The sequence below is a fragment of the Lissotriton vulgaris genome, chromosome 4_1, assembly GCF_964263255.1.
Source record: "Lissotriton vulgaris chromosome 4_1, aLisVul1.2, whole genome shotgun sequence".
In the NCBI taxonomy this organism is placed as follows: domain Eukaryota; kingdom Metazoa; phylum Chordata; class Amphibia; order Caudata; family Salamandridae; genus Lissotriton; species Lissotriton vulgaris.
Genome location: NC_141691.1, coordinates 1,741,630,712 through 1,741,657,872, shown reverse-complemented (window position 1 = coordinate 1,741,657,872; position 27,161 = coordinate 1,741,630,712). Strand labels below are relative to the sequence as shown.

Below are 27,161 nucleotides of genomic sequence, written 5' to 3'. Positions count from 1 at the left end.
AAGAGTCCTCCTGAAAGAGGAGAAAGGATCTCCAGGGCTGGCAGCAGATTATACAGGAGGACACCAGCTCCTCAGAGGAATATCAGTAAAGATGGCAGACCTGGGCCATTGAAGAAAATAAGTTGCAATTCTAAGTACTGGGTATGCAAATGTTAACTTCATGATCCCTAGTAGTACTGCATATGTGGTACATATGGAAGTCTGTGGTCTGTGCATGACCTTTGATGAGTCAGTTACATCACCAGCACCCAAGCACTTCTCACAGGGTGTCATTGCCTGCGCCGAGGCATTTCAGTGGCTGGTGGGGACAGCGGCTCAGAGAAACCAGAACACGTAGTGAAGTTTGCTTGTGACTATAAACTGTTTTTGTGACAGCAATCCTCAGTGACTAAAGCCACCCACAATTAAATAAGGGTGTGAGGCATACCCAGGTAGACAGAGGCACCCTAGCAGAGCGGTGGAGACGGCCCCGTCGTCCTGAGGAGGCGGCAGAACAGGCCTCTCGCAGAGCCCAGGGTTTTATCTTTAAATGTCATCATCTGTACTGGGTTATTACCTCATGACAGGCGGCGGGGAGAGGATGTTGACGACTTTGAGGAGTTCATTTCATGCAGCGTGCGCTCACCGTGGAGGGCTTGCTGTGCTCGACGTTTGGGATCTACCTTGGTAGGCCCCTCACGGTGCCGTGGCGTGGTCGCAGCAGGAGGGGTCCGGTGTGGAAGGACAGGTTAATATGCAAAGTTGGCTTTTTTCCTTTTGAATCACTCTGACCCGTACAAATATGTGAAATTGTTTCTTTGGGGGCAACCAGGGCTTTAAGTGATAAGGAAAAACTGGGGGGATCTTTCGAAGGAGCATAGCCTATGTAATTAAGGGCGTGACTTTAAAACACTTACACTTTAAATCTGTACTTAGCATAGTGTGTAGCCCGGCTGGTGTTTTGCTCCTTTTGTCATTGCATCCAGATATATAATATAGTAGCATTACACCTACAACAAGCCAGAACTATTGGCTTTGCCAGTGGTTGTCAGTTGCATAAGATAAACACCAACTGTGCCTTCGTTGTATATAATATTGAAAATGTCTTACTTAGGTCTTGTGGGAGAGATTGTGGCGTGACAGCTAGAGCTGAGCATCTGCTCAGCAGCCTATAATTCAAACAAGCATTTGCAATGCAATAGGTCTCACATTATTAAAGTTTGAGCTATTGGTGTTGCATTCTTTAGCAATGCCAATAGCTCAAACTTTAATAATGCGAGACCTATTGCATTGCAAAAACTTGTTTCCTCTTTCTGCAGTACACATAGAAAGGGGAAAATACTTCTGAGGATTGTTTTTGTGCAGGAAGGTGTCTCTTCCTACACAAAACAATCCTGCCTATAATACAGTCACCCTTGCAACATGATGCAAGGCTGCCTGCATTGGCGCCAGGCAGCACATTGTGCACCAGCGCAGGGAAACAACAGGAATCCACTGCATAATGTTAAATACCACACATTCCTGCCCTTTCCCTTTTACGCAGGACACCAAGGTGGCTTGAGGCATTGCGCTGTGTGAAAGTATGATAAATATGTCCATGGGTGTGGCTAAATTTCTTCTAGCCATGAAACATGCCCCCCTACTTGATTGGGTAGACGGTACCTACCAAACCTTATTTAGATCTTACGTTAGCCGAAGCTCTTTGATTTTAGTAAGTTTATATATCTAATATAATTCCAGCCAGCCTCTTCATCAGTTGGTCTATTGTTGAGTCATACAATTATTTTCGTCCACTTCAGCGTGCGCCAGTGGATCATCCCACTTATCGTATTGCATAAGTTCTCTGTGAGAGACGGCATTCTTCCCTTTCACAAAGAGCACATCGCACACAAGTAGTCCCCTTTAGTACCAGGCACTACTATGACAATGTGTGCATTTTGAGACCAAAAAACACATTTTGCTTTCAATTTTTTTTCTAATATTGGCAAGAGCTCTCACAACAATTATCGATGAAAACCGTGGCAAAATAAAACAAAATAAGCATTGACAAAGCCAAAAGGAGGCAGTCAAAACTAGACCAATTGGCTTTGCCAGTGCTTGTTTTTGCATGATGCTTCGTGGGTTCTATATTGCAGGGATTCTCTACTGCCTACCTTGCAGATGTTGCCAAAGTTGATTCATCCTTTCTAATCTTTGCTCTGAACTCCGACTCTCTTAGGGATCTGACTGAACTAAATAAATGTGCAAGTAAGATACAAATAGAATCCGTTCTGTGGCTTGCTAAGCCATAATCATAATGTAGCTGCCTGGTTATTCTGCCTTCCCTCTTGTTCTCGGTGAACAATTGAAGATCTATTTACCATGAAGAGTACGTTGGTGTTTGGACTAGATTGAATGTTTTGTACTTAGGTCTCTGCGGATGCTCCATTTCCAAAGTCATCCTCTTGGCTTCATTCACAATAAAATAAGCTTGGGCAGTTCTGTATTTTTATTTATTTATTTTATTTTATTTATGCATTTTTATATAGCGCGGACTTTACCCGAAGGTGTCAGAGCGCTTCACAGAAGGAACAGAAATGAAACATAATGAGAAACATTACAAAAGAACAGATTGCAAACGCATACGTTACAGTACATAAGGTAATAGTGACATTTGTGAGCAAACAAAATACATGAGGTAGTAAAAATTGTGAGCAATCAAAAATACATGAGGTAGTAAAGGTAATAGTGACAATTGTGAGCAAACAAAATACATGAGGTAGTAAAAATTGTGCGCAGCCAAAAATACATGAGGTAGTAAAAAGTGCACAGGAGGAAAAAGTGACAAGTGTGCAGTTACAAGAGAAAACAAAGTATCATTTGGGGTATAATACTGCAAAAGGTGCTAGACACTCCGGCACAAGAACAAGTGTTATGTAGGCAGAGGTGGCACTTGTGCCAGTATCAAAGGTAAAAACATGTGAGAGGTCGCAAATCGTGTATTACAAGGGCAAAGTGGTGTGTGCATGTTACAAAAGGGCACAAAACACAGGTACATGGAAAATACTCCAAAGAGGCAGACACTCCAACCCCAGGAATACACTGGTAAGGCACTTCCATGGTCGTGGAAATTATCAGTAGTGGGAAGCCTTCCTCCAAATAACAAGAGGACGTGAATTACTTTTGGAGGTGTCTCTGGAGGAGGAGAACTTTGAGGTCCCTTTGAAGGCCTGGGAGGAGGCGGTGGTCCGGAGCTGAGGCGGAAGGGAGTTCCAGATTCTCACTGCGTTGCCTGAAAAGGATTGGGCCATTGTTCTCTCCTTCTTGAAAGTGGGAGGTTCAAGTAGTAGATTCTCCGCATGCATGAAGGTCTAGAGCCTCCAGAGAGTTTCAGTTTATTCGCCAGGTAACGAGGAGAGGAGGAGTGCAAGGCTTTGTGGGTGATACAAGCGGTCTTGTAGATAGCTCTAGCCTCGAAGGGAAGCCAGCAGAGGGTGGATAACATTGGTGTGATGTGATTGCTTCTTTTGGCCCCATAAATGAAGCGAGCTGCAGAATGGAAAACAGACTTAAGTGGGGACAGGTGAGATTTGGGGAGGCCAGTAAGAAGAGAATTGCAGTAGTCAAGTCTGGAGAGGACCAGCGATTGCACCAGGGTGATGAGGTCCTGCTCCGGGAAGAAGCGTCGGATTCCCCAAAGAAGGCGCAGTTGGTAACGAGGAGATTTAGCAATAGAATTGATGTGGGGAGTTAGGTTGAGTTTTTTGTCTAGAATGACTCCAAGGGATTTAGCGCTGTCGACAATGCTGGGTTTATTGTTTAGTAGATTCATCTGATCATCCATGATTGGACCGGGGGAGGAGAGAGTGAGGAGGAGAAGAGGAGGAATTCAGTTTTGGAGGGATTCAGAATCAGTTGATGAGTTGACATCCAGTTTTGGATGGAGTCCAGAGTGGAGCTTAGGAAGGAGAGATCATGAGTGGAGGCAACCTTGAGGTAGAGTTGAGTGTCGTCTGCATAGAGATGATAGTGAATCCCGGATTTGCTTAGGAGGTTTCCCAGTGGTTCTAAGTAGAGATTGAACAATGTGGGTGCAAGTATAGAGCCTTGAGGAACACCCTGACCTACCGCCACAGGAGAAGAAAGACTGTTCGCTATTTTGATCATTTGGGATCTGTCAGAGAGGAAGGATGCAAACCATTTAAGCACAGTGCCCTCCATGCCCATTCTCTGTTGAAGGATTTTGAGGAGGGTGTTGTGATTGACAGTGTCAAAGGCTGCGGAAAGGTCAAGGAGAATTAGAAGACAGGAACCCCCCCGAATCGAGTATCCTCAGCGCGTCATCAACCACTTGCAGTAGGGCTGTTTCAGTGCTGCAGTTTTGGATGAAGCCAGACTGGCAATTGTCAAGAAGATCATTGTCCTTGATATGACGAGAGAGTTGTTTTGCTACACATCTTTCTGTGATCTTCGCAAGGAAGGGAAGGTTAGTGATTGGGCGGAAGTTGTTGAGGTCCTTTGCATCAGCAGTGGGCTTTTTAAGCAGAGGGGTGACCTGCCCAGTTTTGAAGGAGACAGGAAGGGAGCCTTGCCAGAGGGAGAGGTTGATCAGAGTGGTCCAATAGGAAAGGGAATGGGTATAGAAGTCCAAGGCAATGGCACTGGGGATAGGGTCAAGAGAATGGTTGGAGGGCTTTGTTTCGCGTATGCACTTGAGAAGGGCATCTTCAGAGATGGGGTCAAAGCTCTGCCAAATGGCTAAGGATTTGCGCTCCTCTGGAGGTGTAGGATGAGCAACCTGATCCACAAGTGATTTCACTTTTTCATCGAAGAAAATAGCGAAGTCCGCTGCTCTCTTAGTAGAATCCTCCACCTCGGAGGATGGGGGAGAGCAGCTCGGAATCTTGATGAGATCGAATAGTTTTTTGGGTCTATTTTTGGCGGAGTCAAGGAGGGTTTTGAAGTGCGCCGCTTTCTCAAGGAAGATATGCTTGTGGTACTTGGATCTTGCTGTGCGAAGCATGGCTAAATTGTCTGTGGAGGGCACTTGTCTCCATTGCTTCTCCAGAAATCTTAGCTGCTTCCTTTCCTCATAAAGGGATTTGTTGAACCAAGGTGCTGAGGGAGTGGGCCTTATCCTTTTGCTTTTGAGTGGAGCGACGTCATTAATTTCAGCTGCAAGCACTGTGAGGCATTGGGAGGTGAGATCGTCAACAGCTATGTTTGGGTCTAGCCTTGGAAGTGATAGCAAAGCTGATTCACAGAGGGGACCAACATCAATATTTTTGGCATCACGGAACCAGGAGATGGCCCTCTTGGGTTGGCCAAGAGTTATCGAGTGTGAAAGTTGAAGAGAGAATGGGATGAGGTGGTGGTCAGACCAATCTACATGGATTGGGGTAGAGGTAGTAAGCATGCCTGCTTTAGAAATAACAAGGTCCAGGATTGCGCCCTTAGAGTGGGTTGGTTCAATGCAGTGTTGGATAAGATCGTTTGTAGAGCGGAAGGTGGCCAGAGAGTTCGCAGAGGAGTCTTGCGGTACGCCCCAGTGGAGATTGAAGTCACCCACGAAGGTCTGATTGTCACTTTGTGTGTATTGGTCGCTGATGAAGTCAGTGAGATCTTCTATAAACGAAGGGCCACTACGAGGCGGGCGGTAAATGATATGGAATCTGAGCGGTGGACGGTGTTTCAATTGAAGCTCAAGAGAAAGGCATTCAAAGGTGAGGGAGGAACTGATTGGAGAAGCCTTAAGTTGCAGGGCGTTTCTAAAGATGACTGCAACACCTCCCCCATGTTGTCAGTTCTGTCATTCCTAAATATGGAGTAACCTGTGGGTAATAGGAGATCAAACATAGAGTGAGAGGTATCTTTGAACCAGGTCTCTGTGAGGAAGAGCATGTCTAGTTTGTGAAGGGTGATGGTATCGGAGATTTCAAGTTTGTGTTTTACTGCAGATCTGCAGTTGTGAAGCATACAGCGCAGCTCTGTCAAGACTGTTTTGGTGACGGGGGCACTTGGGCTCTGAAGGGTGATCGGGATATTGTACTTATGTGGGGGTGCTCGAGAAGGTTTAGGTGGATTCTTTGTTCTGACAGAGGTGATGGTCGGAATAGTGTAGATAGTGGGGTTGCTAGGGTATGTCTGTTGAAGGAGGTTGGCGTTCTCACTCTATGTTTATGTCTGGGAGAAGAGTCAGCTGTCGGGGTTCTAAGTAGCAAATGTGAAACCAGGGCCTCATTGGTCTAGCACAGGGCATAAGTCGTAAAAAAAGAAGTGGGGGGCCGCTATCACAACCTTTGGTGACGTCACAACAGGAAGTGACGTCACCAAAGGTGCCTAGCTCCTCGTCCCAGAGAGGCCAAAGAGTGAAGTCCAGCTGTTTGACAGGGGGTACGGTGTCCCCCCCGGTAAAATAAGTGGGGGGACGCCGTCCACCCGCGTGGTACCCCGACTCGAGCCCTGGTCTAGCAAGGGGGCCAATGGCCTTAGTGAACGGAAGATACATTGGCCCCACCCCTGGTTGGGTGGTACAAAGTACAGCCTTAGCAAGGGCCCCTCATGCCGAAGGCCCGATGCTACAGAAGCTGCTACACTAATGAGAGTGTATGCTCTTACTCACTGGTTTCTCTTCACTTCCACAAATCCCTTATCCTTGCCGTAATAACTGCAGCCGCTTCCTCTTTTCCACTCTCTGTGTCTCCTCCCTCCACTTTTCACCTCCCCATGTCCAATCTTAACTGATGGTCGCCATTCTATATTTATTCTAGTTTCTTGCTTGCCCCTTTCACCTTCCCTCCTCTCTACCTCATCGCTTTACTTTCCCCAGTTCCTGGTTCTCTACATCCTTTTTTGCATAGCTCCACAATCCCCTCATGTCACTTCCTCTGTACCTCCATACTTGTCACCTTTCTCTGCCCTTCAATTCCCACTTGTATCTCCCCACTCTTCCCTCCACTCTCTCCACTCATGTTTCCCTTCTGCGCCGCTCCCCGCCCTCCTCGCTGTCTCTCTTCTCCTGCATCACACTAATCCCGTTATTCCTTTTCTCTCCATTCACACCTGCGTTCCCCCTTTCTCCTATGTGTTCATTCGTATTAGCTGCTTTTCACTTTCTCTAGTCACTGTTTCCCTAGGCTCTGGTTCCAGGCCCCAGGCAGTCAGTCACAAAAACTCTGCCCGAGCAACCGGGTAAATAAACTGAAGCTGGTGCTGGGCAGGCAGGTGTTTTGCCCGGTACATCTGCACCGGCCGCGCCGATCGCTACGCCCCTCTGCCAGAGAGGAGTTTATAAAAAGATTTCCAGGAAGCAGTGCTTTGGGCTACAAACACGGAATCTCGGGGAAAGAATAGAGTGTAATTGTGCTAGAGAAACATCTAATGACATTCGATTAATGGATTTAATTATACCCCTTTTTCTGAGATGTGAAGCATTTTAGATCTGATAAAGTACCAGCGAAAATTTGCATAAGAATGAGATTATTTTTGAATTTGTATTCAGACTGGGGTCTTGTGGTCTCAGGAGAAGATGATGGAGATCCGTGAAGCCTGTTCTTAAACACAGTGGGGCAGATCCTTAGCGCTGGCGCATTTTGCACCGCATGCACGAACACTTGCTCCGCAGCGCATGGTGTGTGTGTTCTATCAACCATAGGTTCTGTGCATACTAAAGCATTACTTTAATACCTTTCCCATTTAGTATGTCTGCTGTGCAGAGCAGCACACATGGTAAGCTGGAAAAATGTGGAGACTTTTAAAAGTTGCTCTGTTATGCATGCCTCAAGGGGGGCGGGGTACTTTTTGGGGATAAATTCCTGTCTACAAAAGTTTGTAGGTCAGAAATTGCATCAAAACCGGGGGCGGCTCCTCCGCTGTGGCAGAGGAGCGTCGCCCTGCTGCTTTCTCACAGTGCGAGAAGCAGAAACATAAAATGGTAATAGCTTTTAGTTATTACCATTTTATGTTCTCATTGCGGGCGGGTGGGCGGGGCTGCTCTTCTCTTTGAGCAGGGCAGGGGAGGAGTGGTGTGCCCACTCCTGAGTGCACAATGACTGTTTGGCCAACCCTCTCAGGCCGCCCAAACCAGTCATGCGCCCTCTGCCCATCTCAGCCTGCATTGAGAACATGCCCGCCCCATAAGTCCCTGGCCAGGCGCCGTCTCCACCAATCACAACACTGCTTGCAGCGTTGTGATTGGCTTAGGGGAGGGAGCCTGGCTGCTTGCTTCCTGTTCCTTTCGGAGACAGGAGAGCAGGAGCCGAGAAGACGGGGGACCCGGCCTCAAGGTAAGTGGCACTTATTTTTAATCAAACCTCTCCTGCACAACCTCCCCCACGTGATCCCCCTCCCCACGTAACCCCTTACTCACGTGACCCCCCTCCCCATGTGACTCCCTCCTTTCGTGACTTCCTCCCTATGCGACCCCCCTCCACACGTGACCCCCCCTTCATTTGACCCCGTGCCCGTCCTCTCCCAACCGCGAGCTATGCCGGCAGCGACTGATCAAAACCCATGGGAATGCCCATGTCCCATCCGTTGTATGCCCCCTTGATGCAGAGTATCACAAAGTGGTGCAAAATGTTACTTTAGGTAACTTTCCAAATGTAAATCATAATTTTCAGTTGAATGTAAATTCCACTACAAATCTGCGCTGGGTTTGTGTTACCTTTGTGACACAAACCTCGAAGCCTGGATATCAATCCTTTTCACTAACTTATAGAACTTTGCCCTATTTGTGTCTCATCTGCCTACTTTGGCCCTCATTCTGAGAGGGCCAACTAATTTCGAATCAAGCGCAAATTGAAATTTCCCACTCCACATCAGATCCCCCTCTCTTCTTGAGTTATGCAAGAATCCGAAGATCTGGCTTTTCGATTCACCAACCTATCCTAGGCAGCACTAGTCACACACACCTACTCAGCAACAGGATACGCTCGCAGGTGATAGTGCACGTTTGCAAATATACATAACATACCATTTCAGATCATAAAATGTGAGAATTGTGTGCAGTTTATCAACAAGGGTCTACTTTTTCCTTACCACAAAGCTAGAGCTGCTGCGCAATTGTTGTTATTCTCTGCTACGAATTTCAGTCAGAATTTAGAAAATTAGCAAAAGGTGTTAAAACTGTTAATTTAATGACATTTTTGTGGGTTTAATAAGACTAAAGCTCCAAACCAAAAGGCATAATCTAAGCATTGTGTTCTGTAAAGAAGTAAATGTAAAAACAAATCTATATTCTGTAAAGAAACTCCACTTTGCACGTGTGCTGTACAGTAAAATGCATTTTGCGTATAGGCTAAATTCACAAAGTGAAAAAGCTTTGTATTAATTACGAGTTACAAAAAATGCATCAGCATCTGCAACCTTACTCCCATTTGAACAGTGGCGGTTCCTCAGCTAATGCGGAGGACTGTCTCCCCACAGGTGAAATAATATGATAATAACACCATGTTACTATCATCTTTCTGTATGTGCCGGGTGGGCTGCCCACAGAGTAAGGGGCAGAGTGGTGGTCACTTTCTAAGTGCGCATGAAAGTTTGGCCGGCCGTCTTGGCATGCGCTCTTAGGTATGTTCTCCACCCGGCTCTATTGCACAGCCGGGTGGAGAACATGAACAGGCTTCCACTATATGTAAGAGCGCCGATCCAGGCTGCTCAGACTAATGACGACGTTGCTCTCAAGCTGAAGACAGCAGCGTCATGATTGGCTTAGGGGAGTCTGGGAGCCTTCTTGCGTCAACCGAAGAGGACGGAGGAGAGGCAGCGGCCGGCAGGTAAGTAACATTTTCTTGTCTTTTTTTTCTTTTTTTTCCCAACCTTCCCCACCCCACTACTACCGCCCCATGGCAGCCCTACTGTGTTTGGAAGCAGATTTACACATTGTTAGAATTAACAATGGTTTCCAAGAGCACTCCTGAAAATTTCCAAAAGCTCTAGGTTTCCAGAAGAACTTCTGGAAACCCTTAATGAATTCACAGTTATGTCTAAGAAAAGAGGTTTCAGTTGTCTAATAGTACATTGTGAACCTTTAACGAAAAGGAGATTGTCTTTGTATTATTGCACGTCCATTTTTATTTTGTTTCTCCACAGAGAAAATAACTTTTTCCTAAGGAGATCCCCCTTCCTCTGCACTCCCAACAATTTGGAGGGAGTCTTCTGAGTGTTCCCAGCTTGGAATGGGATTTATCTCTGCAGTTGACAGGAGTAAAGCTCTGACTGATTACTGGGTGGGAATGGATAGAGAAAATAATGGTGAATACCTACAAATTAGTGTGTATTGTAAACTTGCTATGGTATCATCCCCCAGGGTTTGTGCACGGCTCATCCCTGGGAGAAAATTTATTTATGCACAATATTACTCGATATTGGGCCAATATTATGCTTCAGTAAATGCCTTTACAAGTGCACATTCGAGATCCGTGAACTTTATAAGTGAATTTACACTTGTCATTTGTGTGTGTGTGTTCGATATAAACAAACAAATGAGTTTGTGATTCAGGCCGAATTTTGCATACCTTGGTCAAATTCACAAAGCGCTTGATTAAGTTACGCTAAGTGCGTGGAAGGTAAATTGAGGGCCTACTAACGTCATCTATGCCTCCATTCCCCTACCAAGAAGACTCATGGGAGAGAAAGCATGCTAGAGCAGTGGGCACATGGCCCCAACTTAAGTCTGAATCGTGGACCGGCTGCACAGCACTTGAACTGGAAGTCTGAACCTCCCTTGACAAGCTGATCCAGTTTGTGACTTTGGACATAGGCATCAGGAAACTGGACACTGGACAAATGCATCCAGAAACTGCATTCATATTTTTGAGAGACACAAACTTCACCTTACTTTTGTGTGTCTGGAGTTTTGTGAAACTGGCCCATAATTCGGAAAAGCATAAATCGCTCTTATTTTGAAGACTGCACTATTCGTAATCTTTTTACTAGGCATCCTTGCACATTTACCAACATTCTTCGAGCAAAAAAGTAGGATATTTCAGTTTTTAAAACCACAAATTACCATATATCACTGAGAATTATATCACATGGATTTTGAACCGACGGATATATCAAAGAAACGACATGAAATTGGATCCAGATCAGTGACTATGAAGATGTAGTATCTGACCAAGATGGCATCATATGAAAAGAGACTACAGTTAATATTAAACGTAGCTAAACATGAGAATGTTAATGTATGCATATGAGTTGTGCAGCCTAGCGCGGTAAGATGCCTGAGTTTGCTAAAGTAATTCCTGAAAATTCCGATTTTGAGAAAACATCACTGCTTTTTGAATCTATATGTCTGTTCACTGGGAATGACTGGGGATATGAGTGAATCTCACACCTTCTACCTTGAAGGAATGCATCTGTCATAGAGTCAGGGTTCTCTTCCACAGCACTTCAAGATGGGCACAGGACATGGATGGTTTGCATACTTCCGGGCAGCCTCCATGTCATTGGGCATGTTCAGATGGACCGAGAAAGGCACAAGGATCCTTCTGCTTTCCTCTGTAGTTCCAGACATTGACCTGCAAAGCCTGAATCACCCCTTTGCCCAGTGGTGATTTAGGCCAATGGGAAGTTATTGTAATGGGATGTACCCCCATAACTGTCTTCACTTAGATATCTTCACTAAAGAGAGGGACGGTTAATGTTCTGCAGAAACGTTGACAACTTTTCAGCAAAATCCTTGGGTTTTGTTTTGAGGTTGAAAATGTAGAAATTTCTTAGGTGGGAATGCCTAGCTTCCAGTACTAATTTAGTGGGGGTCTCCAGAACAATGCTTAATTTGTAAAAAAAAAAAAAAAAAAAAAGTGCAAGGGCTCTCGTCAGGAGGCACTGCTGCTTGTACCACAAACTGCCCCTGTTATGCTGCGGATGATAGTAACAACACAACTACTAACCATCAGACACCTACAAGTGTGACAGTTAGGACTATTTTATGCCCCCAAAGCCAGGCGGCAGTTATTAGTCATTTTTAATGTATACTGAATTAATAATTGACTGTTGTTTTGGTCAACTCTAAATTAGCCAGACAGCATCACCTTGTGGCAGACTGTCATAAGCGCTGGCGATGACAATTAAATGCCGGTGCCAGCCACCAGAATCCACTGTCTCAAATTAAGCACTGCCCAGAAGTTAAAAGGTTAAGTACTGCTGTTTAGGATTGTAAATCCACACTGAATTTATGAAGAAATGTTTTATCTAGACCACACCTTACTTATCTTAATTCCACTCACAGTTCAGATTCATTACCATTGGCTTTTCCAAAGTGAACACAGCAGGACTGCGACTTTTAGAGATACGGTAACAGACGAGATTTAAAGGGAATACGTTCTAAAACATTTTTTGCTTTTCTAGGTGGCACATTGGCAATCACGGGAGCCTATCTTTTGGTGACTTTCTCTCCCACTGCCCATCAAGAGATCACAGCAGTAAAAGTTCAAAAATACCTTGTTAGCTGGGAATGTCTTGTGTATCTGGTAAGTTGTGTAGTAACATGGGTTTAATATGCTATGTTTCGCTATTTTGAACTGCATTTCCATTTATTAAAGTTTTACTCCAAAATTAGATTAATATTACTGCAGCATATTTTTTGTTCTATAATTAAAATAAATATGTAAAATGAATTTAAATTAATATTTAACATGAACATATTTTTACATTTTATTTTCCAGTTAAATAAACTGTTTTGTTTATCTCTATACGTTTTACATGCAAAGATCCCCCGACCTTTAACATGAATTCATAATTATTAAAAGTGATGTATAGAAGTAATTAAAATTAACTTAGTTATATTTTAACACAACATATTGTTACAATAATTTTTTTATTACATATATTGTATTCAAATATTTAATAAATAAACAATATGTACTATTTTAATATATTTTCAAACAATAAATTATATTTAATGTAAAATGATTTCCTGTGGGGTTTATTTTAAGTCCCTACCTTCAACATTTTCTATGTGAGTGGGTGACAGGACCAGTGGTGCTATGTGGTGCTTGACTTGCTACTGTGTTTTTTGTACAACTTACACTTGGGTTTTTTGAATAAGCAAAAAGTATTACATGTACTCAAAATTGTAAGTTACATCAGGCCCAAAGAGTTCAATGCCTACGTATTTTCCCCTTGGGAAGAATAGCGTTATAAAAATCAGTGGCAGCAATAAAGTGTTTTTAACCTTCATTGTTGGGATAGTGCTTAGACCACTCACAGGAATATACAGTTTCAGTGAGGCAAAAGAGGAGCTCAGTACTTTAGTTTTAAGAATGCCACTTGAGGGATTCCAATCAGGTGTGAAAAATAAAGCTATTACTAGGTAATTGTATTCTGTATGGGAATAAATGACCTGGTCTGCCATTCTTCACTTAATTTGTTATCATTTCTTGACTTTCAAAGAGCATCACCTTAAATTTTGAGGGATTAACACCTAAATTATTCTCATTCTTTAATACATCTTGTCTCTCAAGGAGGCGTTTTAGCCCTAACATAGTCTACGCTAACAATAGTATCCTCCCACATATGGAGTTAAAGGAGAAGCAGATGTCATAACATGGTTCAGATGTCTGCAGTATAAAGATTAAACAGCAGGGGGTGCCAGAATACACTCCTGCTTCAAGCCTTGAGAAGTAAATGTTTTATAATATAGGCAGTTATTTATACCTTCATATACGTGCACCCACATCTACATACATAATGCAATGAGTATAGCTGATAGTGTTAAAAACTCAACATCCAGTTAGAGCTCTGCCGTGTATAAGAAGAAGAGAGATAGGGTCCTTAAACTAAGGGACAGAAAAACAGAAAGTAGTATAGCCTTATGTGGCCAAAATGCAACTCTTTGTCCTAGTTTTGTTGAAGCCCCAGAGTTGTGTCTGTCGTATCCGTTGTTCTTTTCATGATGAGGCTGTGAAGAGGTAGTGTTTGTCTGATTGTCTCAGTTGTGTCCTTCTCCAGATGTCTTTTCTTACACTATCATTGTGCATAGAAAGTTATTCCATCATGGATCGGTGCTGTGGAATGTTGGATTACTCAAAGCATGGTTTGAAAAAGACAAGAGCATTCGTCTCACTAAGTCTGTCTAGGCGAAACCTGCCTGGGGTTGCTTGTGTTCCTGTTTAGATGGGCATTGGCCTGACAGTTCAGCTTGGACAGTTCGTATTGGAGCAAGGCTAAGGTGCATTTGCATAATGGCTGGCTTCTGTCTGAGGTGTTTTGAAGGGCAACTAAGCAATGACCTAGTTTGGCCCGATTAATTACCAATGGCTGAGATTAATTCAAGCATTCTATCCATCCATGTTTGTACTCCTAATTGCTTGTCTTGGGCATATTAGTGAAAGCACATGCATGTGTTCTCAAGGGCTCCAGGCACTATGTACAAATTGAATAAAATACCCATAGAACATTTGGTCTTTCCTGAAATGACGGTCCCCCACCTTCACCACTTGGAGCCTGTTGCTAAAAAAGTTTCCGACTGGACTGCCAAGGTCTATGCAGAGCTCCTGAGTGTGCTGTAACCAGCAGTGGCGGGAAACATCGTTTACAACGTGTCCTCACCCCAGGCCGCTCCCCACGCCGCACGGCTCCTCCTGACTGCCCGAGTCTCTGCCCCACTGCTCCGCCGGTTCCCCCCTGGTAACTGTGTTCTTGTCCCCCTCTGCACTGCCAACCTTTTTCCTTTGCTGGTACTGTAATTGTATTTTTGTCATTTGTAACTGTATTTTCGTGATTGTATTTTAAATTCAGGCGCCCCTTGTGCCCCTGCCCTCTGTGCCCCCCCCGCTCCCCACTTCCTGCCGCTGCTCCCTCACGGCGCGCCCCCTTTTCCCTTCTGTACTCCCTGCCTCTTGCCCATTGGCCGCCCCGCTCCTGCCTCCCAGCTGCTCCTCCCTCCCACTTGGCCTCTTATGGAGGGCGCGCGGCGCAGGTGAGTGTGACCTGACCCCAGGCCGCTCCCCACACCACACGGCTCCTCCTGACTGCCCGAGTCTCTGCCCCACTGCTCCGCCGGTTCGCCCCTGGTAACTGTGTTCTTGTCCCCCTCTGCACTGCCAACCTTTTTCCTTTGCTGGTACTGTAATTGTATTTTCGTCATTTGTAACTGTATTTTCGTTGTATTTTAGATTCAGGCGCCTCTTGCGCACCTGCCCTCTGTACCCCGCCGCTCCCCGCTTCCCGCCGCTGCTTCCCCGCAGCCCCACCCCCTTTTCCCTTCTGTACGCCCTGCCACTTGCCCATTGGCCGCCCCGCTCCCGTCTCCCAGCTACTCCTGCCTCCCACTACGCCTCTTATGTGGGATGCGCGGCCGCGCGCAGAGGGCGCTCTGCGCCAAAGCCAAGCCCATCTGCGCCCGTCCGCGCCTGGACCACGCCCAGCGCCAGAACCCCTGGACCCCGCAACGCCAGACTGCTCTATGACTCCAGCACCCTCCACGCACTCAACACCGGACGAGACCACCCCTGCTACCGATCCAACCCGAAGCGCACCCAAGGGCCCTTCGCCTGCTGGAACTGCAGATTCACCAGAATACAGCCCACCAAACCACCAACCAGAGAACCTAACCACCTCCGCTGCATCCTCCTCAACACTCGCTCTGCCCGCAAGCACGCCATCAAACTCTGGGACCTCCTAGACTCCATCGCCCCCGATGACGCCTTTCTGACGGAGACCTGGCTGAACGCCACCTCAGCACCGGACGTCGCCATAGCCATCCCACAGGGCTACAAGATCTCCCGCAGAGACCACACCAACGAAGTGGGAGGGGGAATCGCCATCATCCCCAAAGACACCATCAGAATCTCGACCAACACCGACGAAACCCTCAACACAGCCGAGCACATGCACTTCCAGATCCACACTGACCCCAACACCACCCTCAGAGGAACACTCGTCTACAGACCTCGTGGACCACGACCACAATTATGTTATGTTATCAGTTTTATTAAGCGCGCAGCTGCAGGCCAAACCGTCATGCGCACTCTGCATGTTCTTTACACACTGTATTGTACAGCCTCCTCTGTGGAGTACATGCCCAGCTTCCCAGTCCCTCTCTATGCACCGAACCACGGCACTCAGACCAATCATAACGCTGCTGTAAGGCAGCATTATGATTGGCTGGGACAGACTGGGAGCTTCCATTCCAGAGAAGAGAACGGAGGAGAGGCGGTGACGTTGTTCATAGGTAAGTCTTTAAAAAAAAAAAAAATCTACCCTCTTTCCTCCCACTACCCCTCACCACCGTCCCCTACCAACCTCCACTAATGTTTTATTCGGAAGAGTGTCGAATTTGATCATGCTAGAAATGGAAGCTGATGTCTGTCAGTGTAGAGAACGCCTCACGTTTGGGGTGTGAGGGTAGAAGTGCGGTTCCTTAATGCTTGGATACTGTTGGTTGAGGTGTTTTCTACGTTGCAGCATAGTGTACTGTGTGAATGTGTGTCGAGTACATTTTGGAAGCACCTCTTGGAGCACCCTCAATAAACTTTGAGATAGCCGAGTTCAGTGAGAAAAATGCACTGGCCATGCCAGAAAAAGTCAAGTAAGTGAAATATTGCACAGCTCTTCATGCCATCCAAGGACTTTTCTTCCTCTATCTCTGGGTCCCTTATTATTTCGACGCAGACAAGTTGTATTTTTCACAGTGCGTTATGGTGACCAGCTTTCATAAATTTCACTTTATTATGAACTTTGGATAAGATATACCGTTTACGTTTTCATGATGGTTTTAAGTCTTTAGTGTCTAAACTGTTGTGATCTTTTTGTGGGCCTGCTTTTGCCGGTGGCATCACAGTTTAGACCCCTGCCTCCTCCTTGCGGTGTTAAACAGTTGATTGCAGTGAGCGAATAACAATGCAAAAATAAACAAGTCTGCTATAGTGATGTCAGCGACACAATCAGGTCCTGTAAATATTGTACTTACATAGGAACAGCAAAAATTGAATTAAAGTGCCGTTTTCAAAGAGGAAAATCAAATAAAACCTTAGGAAACAGGTCAACATAAGGTATGACATATCAATTTTCTTCGTGGTCGGTCTGTTTACCTTTAAATAATAAGATGCGTTTTTGATATTTGGAAGCTCCCTGTACTATATCTTTAATTTTCTCATTCATTACCAATACTTACAAATACTCTTGGGCTGTGTTCTCATTCCTTCCGCCCAGCCTCACAAAACAAACCAAATATATATATTTGAAATTCTTTGCTGTGCTGCCGCCAGGTATTGCGAGATATAAAATAAATCTGTAGGCTCATGCGAAACTCTTCCTCCGCTGTGCTTGACAGGCCTTTGCAATGTGCTTCAGAGGTACCTGCCTAGTGGCGGCCATTTCAGGCGCTCATCACAGTAAGTGGAGTCAGTTGGAATGTTGACCTGAAAAGGCCGAGAGGGGGCAGGGCCGCATCCCTTCCCCGGAGGACCGTCTAAAAATGGCGCGCTAATAGCCGGCGGCACCTGTGGTGCTGGGGGAGCACGCGCCGCTAGCCGCAGGTAAATATGTACAATTGAAAAAAACACAACAGCAGCAGAAACCGAGATCTGGGTGACTGCACGTCACCACTCACCCAGGGCCTGCAAGATTTATGAGAGCAATTATTTGATAACCCAATTTGTTGCAGGAAGATGTGTTGCATTGGAACGGCGCATGAATAATAAAGCAGGCTTTCGCGGAACAATCTGTTAAAGAGTAATGAGAGTGCGCGAGCGGCGGAGCATGCGTGCTCTTTTAAAGGCCAAGTAAAACATTCGATGCATGCGGCATAGAAGAACTAACATGTACTCTGGTTGTGTCTCTCCAGATCCTGGAAGTAATCCTCTTCTGCATCCTGCTCTACTTTTATAAGAGGAAGAATGTCAAGCACGTCATTATTCTCGTGATGCTGGTCGCTCTCCTGGGTAGGACCACGTTTCAGTTTCATTGTTTGCCCGCTTTTGGGTTCGGTTTGAAAATCTGCATCCAAGTTTGACTATGCTTCAGTAAATGCTTTAATGCCGTTAAAGCGCCAGGATGCCCTTTGGGTGACAGCTGCGCTATACAAGTATCCCTACATACATACATAATCGAGATAGCCAGGTTACACGTCCTAAAAGAAGTGGGGGCACTATTCAAGTTTGGCAGTATGCAAGTGACATCTTGGAGTGTGACGTCACAGTGGTGATATCATGGCGTGTGACAATGCACGTGGTATCACAGGAAGTGGCATCACAACCTATGACCTCACAGGAAGTGATATCACAAGAAGTTACATATCTTAAGACCTCACACACATGTTTGGCAGGTCTGCCAATAGTACATTTGAGTGCATTACAATATTTAACAAATGAGAGTTTGTGTTGCAGTTGTGCCAAAAAAGTGACGCAACACAAACGCAAAATCTGGACCTAAACGTATACATACTTTCTCCAAAACCCTGGCACAAAGACACTGGTGACAAGAAGACAAGTGGCTAAATCTGTTGTGCTTAATGGGTTGCAAAGTCTGCATTTTCAAATATCTTATGCAGTTAAGGCACCTTCTGCAGAGATCTTTGTGTGCCAACTAAATCTCAGGGAACAGTAATAATGGTAAGATAACTCTGAAGGTTATCATTTTTGCTGGAAAGATCTGTGTTTTGTTTAGTCCCAGTTTTGAAGCAAAGTAGCATAGAGGGTTAATATGTCTCCGGCAAAGCACATTATTTAACACGTAGATGACAGATTTTTATTTTATGTAAATGGGTAAGTGAGTTACTGCTATTAACACAGAGATCCTTTTGTTACTTGCAGTTCATAAATTGCATCCTTCTAATATTGCACAATGAGCTATGAATGACATGTCTCCTACACCTTGTAACTCTAATTCTGTTATGTACATATCCTACACAATGATTTACACATATGATTTATTGTCAATGTATAATGTGTATGTGTGATGCAAAGTGCTTTGACAACCTGCACTGGGAAGAGTAGAGCTATACCACTTTAAAAGGAATAAACAAAATAGTTTTAATACATTGTTATTTGTGTAAATAGTGGGGCAGACCAACACATCTGACATTCCTACAGTGCATGCATATCTCTTATATGAAGGGACTAAACAAAGTCAAAAACATGCCTCTCTTAAGTACCTGTGAAGTGATAAGGTGTGTGCCTTTGTTTCATCTCTATTACATTTAGGTGTGAGGCTCCAGATGCCTGATTGCCCCTTAACTTGACCTTTTTTATGGCCAAGATTGAATCTGATATGCCCCTTCCCCCTCCTGCACAGTGCTGCTCAGAATGAAAGGAGACAAGATGCAGGTGTGCTGAATGTGTACCGGTGTCTGAAAATTACACCAGGACAAGTTTAGTATATGTCTGTGGGGCCCAACCTCTTGACAGGGTAGATGGTGTTCACCCTGTGAAAAGAGTGGGTAGACGCGTCTACCCGCGTGTACCCTCAACTTGTGCCCTTGATGTTTCTCCCTCGAACAAAAAATGCTATTCAATTAAACATGTGCTAATTGTAAGTATTCAATCTATAATCAAGTTGACCTCAGACAATTTTTAAGATGACTGAGGGTGACACTCACACGTCAATGCATCAACATGTTTCTGCACGCACGACAACAATAGAAGCGATGACTGGGTTAGGAGACGCACTCAACCACACTAGTCCAATAGGAAGTATATAACGTATTTGTTCAATGTTCATATATCCTCTGGTGCTTTAGGAGGAGAAAAAGCCATCCATTCTTTATCAATTGGACAAGTCCAGAAATCAGAAAAGGAGTCTCCAAGTACACAGAAATCCAAAGTTGAGGTTGTGGTTTCAACTGTTCTTTTATTTCATTCCTACTATACACGCCCCTACACCAACACGTGTTTCGTCTCTAGCTGTTTCAGTCACAGCAGACTTCATCAGGGCTTTACATTCAGTTTATGTGGAATATTATTAACAAGTGTCCATACATGGCAATCCTACGAGTATATTGTGCCGTTTCTCACAGTGTCTTCATTCTATGTGAAGGACTTATTAAATAGGTAGAGTATTGACTTGTGAGCTGGTATCAGAAATCCCTTCCCATGTTGTGTTCGGTGCCACATGGGAAGGGATTTCTGATACGTTCTTACAATCGATTGTGGGATCAGGAGAACTCTCACAGGTAGGGTCTTATAGCAGTGCCTTGCGAGATGCTCACACAGGCGCTATGGCCACTGCCGCACTCCTTGTCCCCGCCCCCTGCTTCTTTCCGCCGGGGACCTCAGGCGTGTAGGCCTCTGCGTCCCTATACCTAGAGCAGGCATGCTGCCTCACTTCACGGTCCAGGCCCAAGGCCCGCAGCAGCCCCGCCTGCATTCTCGCAGCTTCCTCCTGGCGGCTCAGCAGGACTCCCCTTACTACCCCAATGGTCTGCTTTGTTCTCCTCCCACTTCATCCGATCTTTGCTCAGCCAGCATGCAGCTCGGTTCCTGGCTGTTACTATTGACCTGTCACAGGCAAGGCCGGGAGTTTGTCCCCAGACAGAAGCACTCTACAGCATAGCTTGAATCTGCTTTCAGGGTGCTGCGGCCCCCTCAATGCTCTCAGGCCTCGGCCATGCCAGGCCCCCTGCACCCGTGGTACGAAGTCAGGCTTTCCACGGGGCTCACCCAAAACCATAGTCCATCGCTTCCTTCGGGGGGCTCAAATTGGCAGGCAGGTAGCAACAATTGAGCATGTGGGCGGCTGCTCGGCTGTTATTTTCAGGATCTTTTGCCAGGGCTGTGATGGAGCTCTTCACCGAGCGTCCGCTGTGGTCGCCATCTTGTCCACGCCCCCTTTTGTGGTTTCTTCTCATGATGCCATATTCAGGATTAATGACTTCATGAGATGGGGGCCGTTGTATTCACTGTAGCAAACTTTCTGTGATGAAAGTGAGGTCTGGTGCTTCTTCCAAAAGTCGATCAAATATATTTATGCAATTCAGAGTCCAGTGAAAACGAATACATCGTTTAGCTTTATATTGAATCTAAAATCCTTGGTACTCCAAGTTGTCGATTGAGCATTATATTTATGAAAGCTAGATCTGCGTTGAAAATCATCCAGAGAGCTTTGTCTGGTGGAACGTGCAAGGAGTGCTGGTCCCTTGTTTTAAAGACTAAACTGACTACTTCCTATTGGATCCTCATAATGATGCAAACTCAGAAATTAGAGCCCTTGTAGGCAGCTAAGTCCTTATAGGTAGATTAAAACACCTTTACACATCTCCTTACTTTAATTTGATAGACTAGGCGCATTAGTAAAGAATCAATTCCCACATTATATTGTAATAGTCTACTTATGCACGTTGATGATCTTTTCATGCACCATCTTCCTACTTACCCAAGTAAGAATCATGCTTCTTACAGGAGTACCGCAAAATCTGCTTGATCTATTGTCCCAGTTTAATACTGCTTCAGAAAGGTCTCATACCAGTACAAATCAAGTGGTCGAGGTCAGCGTTGTCATTTCATGTTTCGTATATTAAAAGGACCTCTGAGTCGCTAAAACAGTTGGAGTGGAGCAAGAAGTGAAATCAAGCGGCCGTCATATATTAGTGTGTGAAGAAAGATAGAACAAGTCGAGCTAGCACAGCACTTCAGATACCTTGATGCCAATGAAAGGTAAGGTAATTAGGGTTACTCCACCAGACAGGAGAAAGGAGGAAACTTCCACAAGTGGCTGCACATTGGTCATGCCAATTCCAAGTGTGTCATCCACCGAGAGGGATTTACCTAATTAGGAATTCCTCTTTGGAGATGGATGACCTAGCGAAGGAGGGAGGCATGGTCATTCCTCAAAGGTGTAAGCAATATGTGAAGGGAAACTATAGCCTGTATGTGTGCAGAGTCTGATCTGTACTAATAAGATATGGCCCCAAAAAATTAAATTTGAGTGATAGGAGTATTCTCTTCACCTGGGCGTAAGATGTGCACTGGATTCTCAGGTCCTCTTTACCTTATTTTGGGGGGAGGTGGTATTTTTCTAGGATTTTACATTGACAAGTCTCTGCACTCTAGTAATCCCTTTGTATACTGAGCAAACCCTCTCTCTGAAAATGTAACATAGCTATTAACGTTTTATGGAGGTTGGCTTTGGCCAATATTAAGAAAGGAAGATATATATTTTTATTACAGTGAGTTTTCTTTAGTCTAATATGTAAATGTTTTCTGACAAGTTACCTATACGGCAAATATGCAACAAAAATATTAAAATATAAAGAGTATTAGTCAAAGTAAATTGATAAAAAATAGTTAATCTTCCTATTATGTCCACTGGCATGTCAAACTCATTTCCAATGACTGTATATATGTGAATTGCTTTTTTTCCAGGATCGGTCGCTGTGATTGCAACGAAAGCTGTCTCTGGCTTGTTGATTCTCACTGCAAAGGGAAGCATGCAGTTGACCTACCCCCTCTTCTACGTCATGCTTGTGGTGATGGCCACATCCTGCGCCGCGCAGGTCAAGTAAGTGATCCTTCAATTCCTCTTCCTAACTCATATTCCAATAGCATTGACGGGTTGACAGTGGAGAGGGATATGGCCCTATTGAGGATCAGCATAATTCAAAATGCTCCAATTTCTGAGCAAGTGAAAAGTATGAAGGAGAACCCACAAGTGCCATCTCTTTCATCACAGCAATATTATGTCTAAGAACATTTTACCGGTGGATTTCCTTTTACATTTAACAATTATTGCAGAAATCAGAGGAATTTTCATTGCCCTAATTCTAAGCCAGGACCTTAGTTCTCAATGCAAAATGATGTGCTATTTAATACAATTTAAAAATTAGCTATAGAACACTGCACTTCAATAAAAGAAAAATAATGGCAAAGATACCACTTGGATTCGGGTACATCCTGTACGTTCCATTATCCAATACAAACTATTACTAATGGCCAATGCAGAGGACAGACATATATACACAAAAAAACTTATCAACACCAGACTACCATGATTCTAGTCAATGAGCAACCCATAATCATAAAGAATGCCCAGATTCTAAAAGTACTACATACCACACAAAATTGTAGATATATGTTAAACAGATGCTGGTAGCATAACATAACACATACAATTATAGATGGTTAACTGTGAATAACCGGGATGGTTTCCACGAGGGGTTCTGAGTGACATCAAATAGACAATGAAAGAGAAGCTTGACTTGTCTTTTCATTGACTCAGGACCCCCAGGTGAAAAAATCCCTTCATTAACAGTTACCCATCCACAGTTCTATCTGGTAACTTGTTAACCACCCCACCTAGCATCTTGCTAATTCTAACTTTCTAGACCCAAATTATAAAAAAAATAAATAAAAATAAATCCTAATTTCCTGGAATAAATCCATACAATCTTCTGTCTGTTTATCCACCCCCTCCCTCCAATAGGTAAATTTCTGCTGTGCTCCCCTCCGCCCACACCACGCTTGATTTTACTAGCCATCTGTGGTCCAAATAAAAAGAAATCAAATACCCTTCCCCCTTACCTATCCCTGTCACCCTTTGAGAAATACCTTAACCTACAGACCCAAATATGTGCTCTCCACTTTCACTTTGAGAGCGAGGGCAGAAAGCCTGCACACACCGACAGAATTCTTTTAGGTTTCACCTGCGAAAGCGCTGCCGCTGCATGCTGTCTTATGTGCAAGGGATATTGTATACTTCCAGGGGCTTGCAGTCCACCCATTAATTACCATTTGTTGCCTTCATGGTCACTCTTATTTGCTGCCTCCTAATTCGGCAGTTCAACACACAAAGCCTGGGGGTCTAGTAAGAGAGTCAAACAAATACTCTTATCTACTGAGACTCTGAGCCCTACAGGTGCTCGTTAGGAAACCTAAAGAGTCCTATGTCAAATATACTGCCCAACGCATTTTCTTCCCAGCAAAGGTAGGTGAGACCGAAGGTCCAGAGATGGATTCCCATCAAAGTCTTGTAAGTGATCTTATAATTTTATCATTTGGTCATCCAAAAGGTTGGGATGGGGCATCTCTAGATCATTGAGATACCTTGCAACTCACCTTATAGGACAGGGAACAACGCCTGCAATCGCTCGGTAGAGCATGCGTGGGATCACTCAATGGGATTCAGTGCAGTGAAACAAAAGTGAAAAAGTGTGAGATTAAAATTATAATAGAAGGCATACAGTGAAAAGACTTTAATAGCTGTATGCTTCTTTCTCATTAAAAACAGGAACAGTGCAAAAAGTGCAGTTTAAACAAATAGCTGCATGTGGACCGACATGTTTCTGCCAAAAAGGGGAAAATACCTCCTACGGCTTCATCAGGGCCTCTGTTCTAAAGAAATTATTGTCACTGCTTGTGCGTGCTACAAAATAGATCAACCATCAATAAAGTGATTAAACTAAACCATAAAGGATATATCTTTCCCTATTCCTCCATGTCAGATGGTGTTATTCTCACCTACAATACAAAATATGGCAGGAAGAAGTGAACACAGTGGGCAGTATTAACTTCCACTACCTGTTTTGTGATTATCCTAATTCGGCAGCCCATGCTGACATCACTTCTTCTTTCAACTGGAGCAAGGACCAAGTACTGATTGCTCCAGCATGATTGCTGTCCTTCCACTTATCTTGCTGTGCTTGAGATACTATTTAAAAAAAGAAATTCTCTTCCCTCGTCCCACCCTGTTGTCCATGTTGCTTTTTCCCCTCCCACCCTCACACACCTTTGTACATGTTGGTTTTAACCCCTTCAACCCTACTATATTGCTCAATCCTCCTTCGACCCCACATCCATGTTATTTCTTCCCCTCCCACACCACAACCCGCCTGTTGTCTGTGTTGTCCACCCCCACCTGCCATACGAAAAAAAGGCTCTATGATGCAGCCAGTGCTTCCCATGTCATATTGGTTTAAAAAAAAAAAACTTTTAGCCAAGCTCACAGCAGCCGCGCTTCTCTACAACCTCCGCTAAGGCAGAAGAGCATCGCCTCACTGCTCAAAAGGAAAAATAAAATGACAATAACGTTTCATTATTATCATTTCTTTTTCCTATTGCAGTCAGTGACCTTGTTTACTGTGGGGTGGGGGAGGGCTGGCCAGAGCAGGGAATAAGTGATTTGCACTCCCTAATTACGCATGACTGTTTGGCCGACCCTCTTGGGCTGTCTAAACAGTTCATGCGCACTTTGCATGTTCTCCACCAGGCTGTAATGCGCTGCCTGGTGGGGAACATGCATACGTTTCCTGTCCCCCTCTGAGGGCCGAACCACGCAGCTCAAGCCAATCACAACGCTGCATTGCAGTGTTGTGGTTGGCTTAGGGTGGGAGCCTGGGTGCTTCCTGCTGCTGGGAGTGGAGACAGGACGAAGGAGGATGATGAGGATGGGGAGAGGCAGCAGCTGGCTGTACCATGGTAAATGTTTTTTTCTTAATTTACCTGCCTCACCACCGTGGTCCGGTAGCAGCCACTACTGTCTACAACATGGCTAAAAGACATTGGCAAGATAGACGAGACATATTGGCTTTGCCAATGCTTCATTGAGCCTCTTGTCAGTATTTACTCCATTTTCCAGTAAGTGTGGGCCTGTGGCCCTATATAACTGTGCTGAAACTAAGCAAACATGGCTGACCGTGGCAGCAGAGCACCACACGTGTTCTTTCACCTCCCTTAAGTCTGCAGAGAGTAGAGTAAAATTGGAAAAGGCTGGTGTGATGGAAGGCTGCATGCTGGTCCCCCAGGACTTTGCTCAAACCCCCATGCTGATGCAGTTGAATGTCAGCGGACCGACAACCAAGGCAGTATAGTCCTAAATTCACCTCATTCATGCCTCTCTAATCCACATCCAGACATTTCCTTGCCGTTCATCTCACTCTTGCAGGCTTCTGCTTTCTCCCTTTCTCTTCCACCGTCTTTCTGTTTGGTGTGTTTTTACTACTCTTGCTCTAGTAAATGTCTGATACGAAAAGATAAGTGCTGGTCCCCAAAAAAGAGTCCCCGTGGTCTCCACCGTTACCCACGGCTCAAATTAGGCAAAGCATCCACCATGTTGTCGTTTCACTCAGGTCTCTGGAGATCTGTGAAGGTGAGGGGAAACTAGACGTACTTCACATTGGAAGCCTCTTCTGCCCATTTAACCTTTAAGTGTATGTATAGAAGTGCAAAGATGTGTAAAAACGCTGTAAATTATTGTACATACTTCAATAAATGCAGCTATGTCACGGTTGGGGTTATATACTGATTCCATTGGTATTCCAAAAGACACCACTGTCCCCACACCTGAGTATCACGATTGCCTAAAAATCCATCCATTTAATGTACTCTGCAGGTATAAATTACATTTAGATTTCCACTTTGTGAAGAAAATACAATGATCTTAAGCTCCCAGCTTCCACATTTTTTGTGTGCATGTAATATATAGGGCAAAAAAAGGTATACTGTATCTCACACCAGCAGGCACGGCTGCTCCCGGGAAGCAGCAGTGGAACGGTGAGGGAGGGGTTTAAAAAAACACTTACCTGGCACCACCTCTCCTGCGCCATCTTCCTCGCTTTTTCTCTGCAAAAGAAAACAGGCATTTGCATAGCCAATAGGTCTCACCTTTGGGACCTTATAACTGTTTAGCTATGTAACAGTTAATGTTGTTGCATCAAGGATATTGTGCTGGATAACTAAAATGTTATAAGGTCCCAAAGGCAAGACCTATTGGCTATGCCAAAGCTTGTTTCTTTAGCTCTCACCACAGTATTCTTACAAGGCTTATTCCGCTCCTCAGCTGCCACACACCACAACTAATTACACATTTCTACACAGTGGCCCTATAAGGCTGTAGCAAAGCAGCTAAATCTTGTGAGTTCTAGATCCTTTATAATACAACCCCGCCCACCCCATTCAGTTACAGAGCACCCTGGAGTAAAGGGTATTTTTCAGTTTCATGCTTCCTAGATCAGATTCACCAACCTAATACTAAGATGTTATATGCAACTAGAATGCTGATGGGTGCATTACGTGCAAGCAAAGTGTGACATATATACCCATGCCTAGGGTCAACGATGACATGGTTTCTTTCATGTTCATTTGTAGACTAAAGATATATAGTGTATAGAAGCAGCCTTATTACCTATTTACATCCATGGTTACTACTCTAATCAAAAAAGCCACAGTATATGTCAAGGAAGCATAGACAATGCAACCATTAGCAGAATAAAGTCATTGACTGGTGAGCCTTGCTTTGGAGAGAAGTATAACAAATACCTGCTCCAA

The 27,161-nt window shown here is 44.6% G+C and overlaps 1 protein-coding gene across 2 annotated transcripts in view; it reads left to right on the top strand.

The window, feature by feature from the left end:
• The window catches only part of NIPAL2 (NIPA like domain containing 2), a 590,087-nt gene that overhangs the window by 347,108 nt on the left and 215,818 nt on the right, over positions 1–27,161 (top strand). For both annotated transcript variants that reach the window (XR_015309920.1, XM_086966045.1), the window contains exons 5-7: positions 12,313–12,434; positions 17,753–17,849; positions 22,266–22,401. Coding sequence is in view for 1 of the 2 variants with exons in the window: in XM_086966045.1 (XP_086822171.1) it covers positions 12,313–12,434; positions 17,753–17,849; positions 22,266–22,401 (355 nt within the window). In the remaining variant the exon portion in view is untranslated. The remainder of the gene's footprint in view (positions 1–12,312; positions 12,435–17,752; positions 17,850–22,265; positions 22,402–27,161) is intronic.